The sequence below is a fragment of the Primulina eburnea genome, chromosome 3, assembly GCF_022965805.1.
Source record: "Primulina eburnea isolate SZY01 chromosome 3, ASM2296580v1, whole genome shotgun sequence".
Lineage (NCBI taxonomy): Eukaryota > Viridiplantae > Streptophyta > Magnoliopsida > Lamiales > Gesneriaceae > Primulina > Primulina eburnea.
The window spans coordinates 8,274,510-8,286,410 of NC_133103.1; the positions used below are offsets into that span (position 1 = coordinate 8,274,510).

At 34.4% G+C, this 11,901-nt stretch overlaps 2 protein-coding genes and 1 pseudogene across 2 annotated transcripts; 1 reads left to right on the plus strand and 2 right to left on the minus strand.

Moving 5' to 3' along the window:
• The first annotated feature begins 1,253 nt into the window (after nt 1-1,253).
• LOC140825992 (uncharacterized) lies at nt 1,254-2,620 on the plus strand (annotated as a pseudogene).
• Nucleotides 2,621-3,817: 1,197 nt separating this feature from the next.
• LOC140828711 (limonoid 7-O-acetyltransferse-like) lies at nt 3,818-4,953 on the minus strand. Its single transcript, XM_073191630.1, has 3 exons — nt 4,506-4,953; nt 3,969-4,306; nt 3,818-3,837 (listed from the first exon to the last, which is right to left on the minus strand). The coding sequence occupies exons 1-3, from the start codon at nt 4,928-4,930 to the stop codon at nt 3,818-3,820; spliced, it is 783 nt and encodes a 260-aa protein (XP_073047731.1). The 5' UTR covers nt 4,931-4,953.
• A 4,186-nt stretch (nt 4,954-9,139) lies between these two features.
• On the minus strand, nt 9,140-10,238 carry LOC140828163 (uncharacterized). The gene is made up of 2 exons (XM_073191146.1): nt 9,335-10,238; nt 9,140-9,227 (listed from the first exon to the last, which is right to left on the minus strand). The coding sequence occupies exons 1-2, from the start codon at nt 10,026-10,028 to the stop codon at nt 9,199-9,201; spliced, it is 723 nt and encodes a 240-aa protein (XP_073047247.1). The 5' UTR covers nt 10,029-10,238; the 3' UTR covers nt 9,140-9,198.
• Nucleotides 10,239-11,901: the final 1,663 nt, after the last annotated feature.

Consider the following 11,901-nt stretch of genomic DNA (forward strand, 5'->3'; position numbering starts at 1 on the left):
CAGGCTTATTCAAGGTTTTTTTTAAAAAAAATATATAATTAAATAACATAAAAAATTGATATAATATCACGAGTTAATTTTGTGAGACAGATCTTCTATTTGGATATTTTTTCATGTTAAAATTATTATTTATTATTGTAAATATAAATATGATTAATTAATCTCACGGATAAAGATATGTGACGTCGTCTCAAAAAAACCTACTAATATGTGCCAACTGCTATATTTATTTTGAATTCAAAAAGACAAAAGTGCCTCCAAATGTTTGTTATATTTTTAGGAACATCCATTTATGATTAATTGATAAATAATAATTGATAAACGTTGTGTCACTTTTTTATCTTATATCTATGATACATTATGATCTTCACCCCCCATTCCATCCTTCGTCTATTTACCTAAATAAATATATACATAAATAAAATACTTGTGATATCGATATCAATGTTTCACCAACCTTTTTTTGATTTTCACGTGATAGATCCATCAAAAATTAGTTAATATGGAAAAAATCTCAAATTTAAAAAATAAAAATAATGTAAATATAAAATTTATAATCATCCACTTTCGTATTGATTTTCAACATGTATTAACAAAATGATTAAAATAATATGCCCTTGTAAATATTTCTATAATGCAACATAACAATACGTAAAAAAAACCAAAACAATCGTCTTAATTACGTAATGTGTGATTTTGAAACTCAAATGTAATAATTAATTCTCTAACTAAAAAAACACTCAGTAATTTATTTTAAAATTTAATCGTCAGGTTCTCCATTTTCTTTAAATTTATCCATTTGGTAATTCATTTAAAAAAAAAACTTAGTTCGACATAAAATGGAACCAAAATTTATAATTTACATAATTGACTAAAGCAAGAGAAGCAACTCTTACATATATAGTCTCATTCTTAACCATCGTACCAAATATAATATTATTTTATCATTATATATTATATTTTTACTTCAATAATTTTTATTATTATTTCTCTCTTAATTATTTTATTATTTTATCTTTCAACCAAAGTAGCCTAAAAATATTGCTGTAAAACCAATTATGTGATTAAACTACTTGATCTATATGAACTAAATTTAACCCTTTATTGAAAAAAATATTAGTATCTTCTGATCTAATCTAATAATGTTAGGCCCACATAAAAGAAATCTTGATGTCCAATATGCAAATCGGTCCAGATGCATATCTGAATGCTGATCCAGCCCATTTTCAACTCTAGGTTCATTCTCTCCGTCTAATATTATATGTACGTATTCAAATTAAGCTCTTCTTCTTCACCCGATCTTGTGTAACTCGTAAATTGCAGCCATTGAAGTTGCAATCCTATCAGATTGTTGACGGAATTCCTTTGTAAGTATGATATCTGAAACTCAAATTCATCAAATTTTTGTCCGATTCGTGGACCCTCAAATCCCCACCCGTTCCATGATTTTCCGAAACCCAAGCCCTAATTTTACACTCCACCACCTCAAATCTTCCCTTTTTCCTGAAGCTTCGGTGCCTCAGGAATCCCTTTTCTTCACTCTAAATGGAAAACCCCTTTCGGACGCCACTCCCCTCTTCCCGAATTCTCGAATCCCCGCTTTGTCGACTCTCACGGCAAATTTCCGATTATGTGGAGGCGGAGGAGATGGAGGAGCCACCGGAGCTGAGTCTCGAGACTGCTATCTGAATATGTACGCCGTGAAAAAGCCGGATAAGGTGGATCCGAATGAGTTACGTCTCTCCAAATGGGTTAACTGTAGTTTATCCAACGAACCGCTCAGGCACCCTGTAGGTTATTGATAAATTGGGGAATTTGTTCAATAAGGAGGCTTTAGTCGAGGGGCTGCTTTTGAAGAATTTGCCCAAGGAGTTTGGATATATTAAGGGTTTGAAGGATATGATTCCGGTTGAGCTGGTGCCGATACCTGGAGTCAGAGGTGGTGATGGAGCTGTGAAATTCCAGTGCCCGATTTCGGGCCTTGAATTCAACGGGAAATACAAGTTTTTTGCCATAAAAAGTTGTGGGCATGTTTTGAGCGCAAAGAGTTTGAAGGAGGTGAAATCGGCGGGTTGTTTGGTTTGTCATAAAGAGTTCACAGAAAATGATAAATTAGTCATCAATGGGAGCGAAGATGAGGTAACAGCTTTGTGGGAGAAACTGAAAGAAGAGGAGAAAGCAAAAAAGGATAATGGCAAGAAATCAAAGAAGATGAGCAATGTGAATGAGGAGAAGCCGAGAAAATCGACTGAGAATGGGAAAAAACATAGGATTGAGTTAGTAAAAGGTGATGGCAATGGGCTGTCTAAGAAGTTCAAGGCAACGGATACTATACCGACAAATGCTACCAAGTCGGTGTATGAATCGATCTTCACTTCATCTAAGAAGTCAAATTTCAAGGAGACTTATAGCTGCAGATCATTGCCACTCGGTCGGAACTGATGAGAAAGTATACGATGCCGGATTGTATATCTTGAGACAGTGATTGCTTTAGCAAAGAAATATTTGATTTTTAGACTTTTTTTAGCACTGTACTGTTTGCTGTGATGGATACTGCTAACCTCATTTGTTTGGTGTGCCATTGAGATAATTTTTATTCATGAATTTGTTGCCTCCTTTTACAATTTATTTTTCCCAAGTTTGATTGAAACATACGATTGATGGGCTTATTGAGTCTTGGAAATGCAGTTAAGAAGTATGAAATGTTGGATAGCAAGTTTTGTCTGCCAATCCCAGAGCAAATTTAATTAGATTTCCGAGACCCTTAAAATTTTCATGTCATCTATCATTCGACTGTTTCGTCTATTTTAACTTCACAAATAAAACATGAAAAATATTTAATATTAACTTTAAATTATATTTTGATATATCCAAATAATTAGATAAAAATATTTAGGAAGTAAAATCGTATATTTCTAAACTCTAATTAAATATTTTTGTACCAATTTAGATATTACATTTTAACTCCAGAAATGATTCCATCAAAAGTCACTTACTATAACTTGAAATTCAAGTATTTTTTATACATTTCAAATATTCAAATAGTCAAATTAAATATCGAACCCCAAAATAGGTATTTTATCAGTTAAAATAATTATTTTTCCTAATTCCATAATAAGGTGAGAAACTACGTTTTTTCAAAAATTATATGACATGAATAAGTAATCTTAGAGCATTTTCAATGAAAAGACCAACCATTAATGAATTTGTGGTGATTACTTTAAAATATAGTATTTTTTTTTATATTTGGAGTATTCAAATAGCGAAATCAAGTATTTGAAACCTTTTAATTAGTACTTTGTATGTCAAAATAAGTATTTACTCTTATTTCATGATAATTGAAAAACAATATTTTTAAAAAATTATATTTTAGATGGAGAAGATGTCGTGTAATCTTTGTGGATAAAATAATATATTTATTTAAATATTAAAAAAACAAAAATATAAATTTGAGTTTGTAAAAAACTAAAACTAAAATTATAACATTATCATGTGATTATTTTTAAAAAATATGATTAAATATTGAATTTGTTGCCTCCTTTTTACAATTTATGTTCCCAAGTTTGATTGAAACATGATCGATGGACTAGTCATTGAGTCTTGGGAAATGCTGTTAAGTATGGGATGTTATATAGCAGGTTTTGTCTGCCAATCTCAGAGCAAATTTATTTAAATTTCATGCGGAATGAAGAGCCCTTTAAAAATTTTCACGTCATCTTTGTCATGATTCGACTGTTTCCGACCATTTCAGCATCATTAACATGATTTCCATGTTTCCCATATGTTTCTTTTTTCAATTGTCTGGTTTAAACTTTTGTCACGTAAGTGCTAAACCCCCTACATTACAATATAAAATAGAATGAAATCAACACATCCTCGAAGGACATAGAATTCTTTAAGCAAATCGACGAGGAAACTGAATATTTTGAAGTAATGAATGCAACAAATTTGCGAAGAGGGAATCTCACTCCAAGTTTCTTCAAGATTCTGGCAATAACCTAAAAACCCTTGATCCACGAGCATTCTTGCAATATAATCGTCATTAACCTTGCTTATTGCGTCCCTGATTTTCCTAACCAAGTGTGCAAGATCCATTTCATTTCGATTGGTGCATGATGCTGTTGCCATTCCACCGAAATTCCCGAAACAATCCACTGTAAACGGCGATTGGGATTTTCTCCTCAGATTCACTGCATGAGTTAGCAGCGATGCTGACTTGTTATTCGCGAGAGATGCAGCCATGAAACACCTCCATATGAGTGCTGACACGACTTCAACCCGAGTGGGACACTCAACAAGTGATTGTTTATTGCACAGGAATCAAACACAAAGCGTCTCATGACAGACTTCCCGACTCTGAGAAGTGGTCGTAGAGAACCATCTTGTGTTTGCATTTCTTCATTTTGCGGGAATAAATGTTGAAATAAGTAGTTCGGACATATGCATTCTTTCTTTGAACCTCGAGCAGTTGTAGCCCAAGAATGGACAAAATTGATGATTGTCACCGCATGTCTGCATCCCCCACCTTATGCCAGAAAACCACACCAATGGCGATCCCACCACATTCGAATTGGCTCACTTGAATCATGGCGACATTATCACCTGGACCAAGTTCAGTATCCCACCTGATCTCAAGCGGAAACAGGCAAGTCTCGGCCGGCCCCTGCGCTTGTTTATATCTCGAATCCGTCATCATCTCTCCTTCAATCTTGGCGACAATAAACGGAACCCCTTCATCTTTGCACTCAACGGATCGGCCATCTTTCCTTATTCGTCCTGCTAACGGATAAAATCTTGTCAAGATCACCGAAAGCGAGCGCTTCAGAAGCTGTATTCTTGTTTCAAAGGTGGTATTGGTTGGTGATTTAGGACTATACGGGTAGTACAAGATTAGAGGAACAGGCATTGGAGAATTGGCCTCGTCTAGCATTGAAATCTTGTAAGTTTGGAGTTTATGAGGCGTTGGAGAAGATGGATACACTCTTTTCATTTGAAACTATCTGCTTGCTTTCAGTTATTTGCATGATTTTGTCCTAATTTTCGGATTTTTCTAAGTTTCAAATCTTTCTTTAATGTGAAGTAATGAGTCGACAAAATCCTAAATTTATAGATACACAAAGTGGGTAGCCACGTAAATAAATGTTTAACAAAATTGGATAAAATTTGTGTGAGACGGTCTCACAGGTCGTATTTTGTGAGAGAGATATCTTATTTGTGAAGAAATCAATTGGGTTTCATATCTCAATACACAATCTCCAAATTCTATTCAATTCTCAAGAAACAACATATATATTAATCATAATTGCGGAAGCGTACCGGAATCCATGAGTTTGCAGTCAGTTTTCGGTGATGATCTTCAATCTTGCAGTTTTCTTCCAAAAAACCAAAGAGTTCTGTTGATGGGAAACAGAACGATACGTTGTTCTGCAAAATTGGGACCATAACCCATTTTATAATTAAACAAACTTCACTATTTCTAATTTGGTCCCTCAACAAACCAGAAATATCATATATGGTATCCACACTTAAATATCATGACATTTAAGTCCTCAAGTCAATTCTTATTCCAAATTAGACCACATAAGTTTATGACTTATTTAATTGATGACATGTAAACATTTATAATTACATTTATGGTCCCAATATTCTAACAATCTCCCACTGGACCATATGTGTAAACTTATAAATGTGTTAAACTTAACGAGCTCAAAACTTTTGTCATCACAACAATAAGACTTCTTAAACAATCTCGTCCATTAATTATATCAACATAGGATCAATGCAGTCTTTGTTGTATCTATCACAACTAAACCATCAATGGTCACACATATCAATACAATCAAATGACATAGATCAATCATGAATGTGTGGCATGAAAATTACATGCAAGGTGATCTATTCATGTCAATTTTCAACTGGTCCTTCTTTACCAAAGTGAGATCAAAATCTTAATTTCAGTTAGACAAAGTGTAAAGTAAACAATGAACTTTATTTCTGATCAGAAAATATCCAAATACATAAGTTTGAACAACAGAACTAAACATAAAATGTATAGTACAAACTCCCACTAGATCTAGACTTCATGAAACTGAATAACACCCATATGAGTGGTGTGCTCATGGAAAACATTGGGTGGCAAACCCTTCGTAAAAGGATCTGCTATCATGGAGTTTGTGCCTATGTGTTCAATCAAAATCTGTCCACTTTGTACTCTTTCTTTCACAACAAGGAACTTGATGTCGATGTGTTTCGATTTTGTCGAGCTCCTATTATTGTTGGAATACAATACAGCTGATCTATTGTCACAAAACAATTTCAACCTCTTCTAGAATACGCAGCCCAGTGACAAAATTCTTCAACCATATTGCATGATTAGATGCCTCGTAACATGCTATAAATTCAGCCGCCATGGTGGAAGAAGCTGTTAGTGCTTGTTTGGCACTTCTCCAAGAGATAGCTCCGCCAGCCAATAGAAATACATAGCCTGAAGTGGATCTCATGCTATCTTGGCATCCCGCGAAATCGGAGTCCGAATATCCCATGATCTCAAGATTATTCGACCTCTTATATGTGAGCATGTAATCACAAGTTCTCTTTAGATATCTCATTACTCTTTTGGCTGCTTTCCAGTGATCCATTCCTGGGTTGCTTAAATATCTGCCCAACACTCCAACAATGTACGCAATATCTGGACGCGTACAAACTTGAGCATACATAAGACTTCCTACAGCCGAAGCATAGGGAATCTTTTGCATTTCTTGAATCTCGAGGCTTCCTTTAGGGCACTGTTTAAGACTAAACTTGTCTCCTTTAGCGACCGGGGTATTACCTGGCTTACAATCTTGCATGCCAAATCTTTTAAGTACCTTATCGATATAGCTCTTTTGCGATAATCCAAGAATACCTTGAGAACGATCTCGATGTATTTGGATTCCTAATACAAAAGAGGCGTTACCAAGATCTTTCATTTCAAAATGTCTAGAGAGAAATTTCTTGGTATCGTTCAACATGCCTATATCGTTTGTGGCAAGCAAAATGTCATCCACATATAAAACCAGGAATATATGTTTACTCCCACTGAACTTATGATACACACAATCATCTACTACATTTACCTCAAAACCAAATGAGATAATTATTTGATGAAACTTGTGGTACCATTGACGAGAAGCTTGCTTTAACCCATAGATGGACTTTTTAAGTTTGCAAACCATATTCTTTGGATTTCCCAATACAAAGTGTTCTGGTTGCACCATATAGATTGTTTCCTCAATGTCTCCATTGAGAAAAGCTGTCTTGACATCCATCTGATGAAGTTCCATATCAAAGTGTGCAACAAGTGCCATGATTGTCCTAAAAGAGTCCTTCGATGAAACTGGAGAGAAGGTCTCTTTAAAGTCAATCCCATATTTTTGAGTATAGCCTTTAGCTACAAGACGTGCTTTGTACCTCTCCACATTACCTTTTGAATCCCGTTTGGTTTTGAAAATCCACTTACAACCAATGGGTTTCACACCTTCTGGTAATGGGACAAGTTCCCAAACTTTATTGTCTTGCATTGACTTATACTCCTCACTCATTGCCTCGGCCCACTTTTGAGAATTTGAATCTTGCATGGCTTGACGAACGTTGATTGGATCATTCTCCGTCATACCATCATTTTCCTCATGTTCTTGGAGTAGCACTATGTAATCATCCGGAATAGCGCTCTTCCTTTCTCTAGTGGACCTCCGTAAAGACACTTGTTCTTCAGACGCTGGTTCTTGAGGTTGTTGAGTTTGTTCGATTGGAACTTGATTGACAATGTCTTGTTGTTCTTGTATCATATCTTGATCAATGACAGGAATACAATCCTGAACATTATCAGTATCAATCATAGGAATATGAACCATTTCCTCTTGAAGAGTATTTGGATCAAATTCCTCCTCGAAGACAAAGTCTGTTATTTTATTCTTCCCCCCAAACTCAATATCCTCAAAAAATACTGCAGTTCCCGTCTCAAATATATTCTTTACTTTGGGATCATAAAATTTATAGCCCCTTGATCGCTCAGAATACCCAATAAAGTAGCTACTGACTGTTCTGGAGTCAAGTTTCTTTTCATACGGTCGATATGGTCTAGCCTCAGCTGGACATCCCCAAATATGAAAATGTTTTAGACTTGGCTTTCGCCCTGTCCAAAGTTCATAAGGTGTTTTAATAGCTGCTTTAGTTGGTACTCTATTTAGAATGTAAGTTGCTGTTTTTAATGCTTCTCCCCAGAGTGACTCTGGTAAGGTTGAATGACTGATCATACTTCTTACCATATCCTTAAGAGTCCTATTTCGTCGTTCAGCTACACCATTCATGCTTGGTGAGCCTGGCATGGTGTATTGCGGGACGATTCCATATTCCTCTAGGTATTGAGCAAAAGGTCCTGGACGTTGTTCTCCTGAACCGTCATTTCTACCGTAATATTCACCACCACGATCAGATCTGACTTTCTTAATTCTTTTGTCGAGTTGATTCTCGACTTCAGTCTTAAATGACTTGAAAACGTCCAATGTCTGTGATTTTTCATGGATAAGAAATAAGTATGCATATCTAGAGTAATCATCAATGAATGATACAAAATATTGTTGACCATTCCAAGAAGATGTTGGAAATGGTCCACAAATATCTGTATGTATCAATTCCAATACCTCAGTAGCTCTATATGCACCATCTTTCTTTCTTTTGGTCTGTTTGCCTTTGATGCATTCGACACAATTGTTTAAGTCTGTAAAATCAATGGAGTTCAAAATTCCATCTGATACAAGTCGTTCAACTCTATTTCTAGAGATGTGCCCTAATCGCTTGTGCCATAATGCACCAGAGTTTTCATTATTAAATTTACGCTTAGTACCACGTGATTCCACATTTAGGGTTTCAATATAAGAAGCATTTGTATCAAGCATATATAGATTGTCATAAATTATAAGTGAACCAGTTCCAACAACATTAGAGTTAATAGATAACCTAAACATATTGTTTCCAAATGAACAACAATATCCTAATTTGTCCAAACTGGAAACAGAAATTAAATTCCGTCTAAACGACGGTACAACAAAAGTATCTATTAAATCCAAATAAAAACCAGTACTTAATAACAATCTAAAATGCCCTATTGCTTCCACTTCGACCGACTTGCCATCACCTACATAAATGCATCTTTCAGCTTCATTTGGCTTTCGGCAGCTCAGGCAACCCTGCATTGAAACACTTATATTAGTAGTAGCACCGAAATCTAACCACCAAGTGTTTCTTGGTACTGAAGCTAAATTTACTTCAGAACATACCAAACTTGAAAATGTACCTTTCTTTGCACGCCATGCATGGTACTTAGGACAATCTTTCTTGACATGATCATCCTTATCACAGAAGAAACAACCTTTCTTATCCTTATCTTGTTTTTGTTTCTTTGCATATGGACCTTTAACAGCCTCATTCATTCTTTTCTTGCCCTTATCTTTAGAGGTACTTGCATAATGAGCACTTTCAGTCTTGTCTTGCTTTAATCTCTCTTCCTCTTGAACACAATAAGAAATGATCTCATTAAGAGACCATTTCTCCTTTTGACAGTTATAACTGATCTTGAACTGACTAAATTGGTTTGGAAGAGAAATCAGCACTAAATGAACAAGCATGTCTTCCGACAATTCAAGATTGAGTGCCTTCAACTGCGATGCAAGGTGGGACATTTCCATAATATATTCTCGGATATTTCCCTTGCCTTTATACTTCATGGAAATCAAGCTCTTCAGAATCGTGCTTGTTTCCGCCTTATCGCTTTTGGCAAAGCGCTTCTCAATCTCATCGAGATAATCCTTAGCTTTGGTGACACTGTCGGACACCGCACCTCTGAAAGCCTCAGGTATGCCGCGTTTGATGATCATAAGACTCATGCGGTTAGAGCGATCCCACCTCTCACATATAGACCTTTGTTCAGAGGAACTAGAATCCGTAAGAGCGGCAGGTTGCTCTGTCCTGATCGCAAGATCTAGATCCATGCAGCCAAGAACAATAAGAATGTTCTCCTTCCAATCCTTAAAATTTGTCCCATTAAGGATCGGCACGGAACTTAGATTAGCAGATATAGTAGCAACTTTTGCTGAAAAGAGAACATAAAAAATAATAACATAATTAACATGCCCATCTCAAACAAATTAAAATAAATGGAAAATTCCATCTCAAGATACCTAGTGCAATATCAATATTAAATCTTTGGACAATAATATTATATGCAAGTGGTACTCTTGTTGCAATAATCAAACATTAACAATAATATATGACAAACAAGAAATCTATCTTTGGATAGATTTATTATTTTCATAAAATAAACAAGTAAAATCTTGTAATTGTTACATGTTAATTATCACAAGAAAATGAATCATTTTGTCAAGTATAAATCTTCCTTTGGGCCGCAACACTCACATAAATATTCTCATTTTCACTTTATTTAAAAACTTTAATAATATCCTAATATCTCAAAAAAAAATAAATTAAATAACAGCGGTCACTTTGGCGACATATAATTCAAATTTAATTTAATTTGAAATACTAGATATTAATATATTTATGAAATTCACTCTAAAATTTTAATCAATTACGGTAAAACAATTAAATTATTTTACTCAAAATGAATAAACACAATGAATTTTAATAAATTCCAGAAAAAAAAAAATCAGTGCAGTTATCAGAATAAAAAAATGTCAAAAAAACAAAACGGTTTCAACCAAAGAACGTGTCCATTGATATGCAATTCCCAAAAGTCACTTATGGATTCCACCGTACCAACTTTCAACCAAACACACATGACAGATTATTAAACTAATTAAACAAAATTATTATTATTTTAAATAATAATCATGCCCTTACTATCAAATGCATGTGGAAAAGATTCAAGAAAAACAAAAGGCACCGATTCAATCATTCCATGAAAAAAAAAAATTTGTTTCCACCGATTATACCCTTAATAATTATGTATCGATCTACTTAATTATTGGAAAGAAAAACAAATAAAATAATATTTGTATCACAAATCACCGCACAAACCCGGAATCCCGAGAAAATCCTTACTGTAAAATATTGAAATCATGTGGAAACAAAACAATAGATGATTGGACCGAAAACTCAGAACTTGAAATTATGACATTAAGGGAACAAAACAGGTCAAACAAAGAAGCACCGATTCAGATTTGGAATGAAAACAAAAAAACCAATTTTGTTATCACTAATCATGCCATTAACCGATAATAATGAATATATCCAAAATCATTTGACCCACGTCACCGATACAATTTCGAAAACAAATTAAACATTCCCGAATTCGTAATAATTATTGAAGGACGAACCGTTTCTCAAAAATTGAAATAGATGGCTCTGATACCAATTGAAGAAATCAATTGGGTTTCATATCTCAATACACAATCTCCAAATTCTATTCAATTCTCAAGAAACAACATATATATTAATCATAATTGCGGAAGCGTACCGGAATCCATGAGTTTGCAGTCAGTTTTCGGTGATGATCTTCAATCTTGCAGTTTTCTTCCAAAAAACCAAAGAGTTCTGTTGATGGGAAACAGAACGATACGTTGTTCTGCAAAATTGGGACCATAACCCATTTTATAATTAAACAAACTTCACTATTTCTAATTTGGTCCCTCAACAAACCAGAAATATCATATATGGTATCCACACTTAAATATCATGACATTTAAGTCCTCAAGTCAATTCTTATTCCAAATTAGACCACATAAGTTTATGACTTATTTAATTGATGACATGTAAACATTTATAATTACATTTATGGTCCCAATATTCTAACAATTTGGCTCATCCATGAAAAATTATTACTTTCTATGCTAAAAGTATTACTTT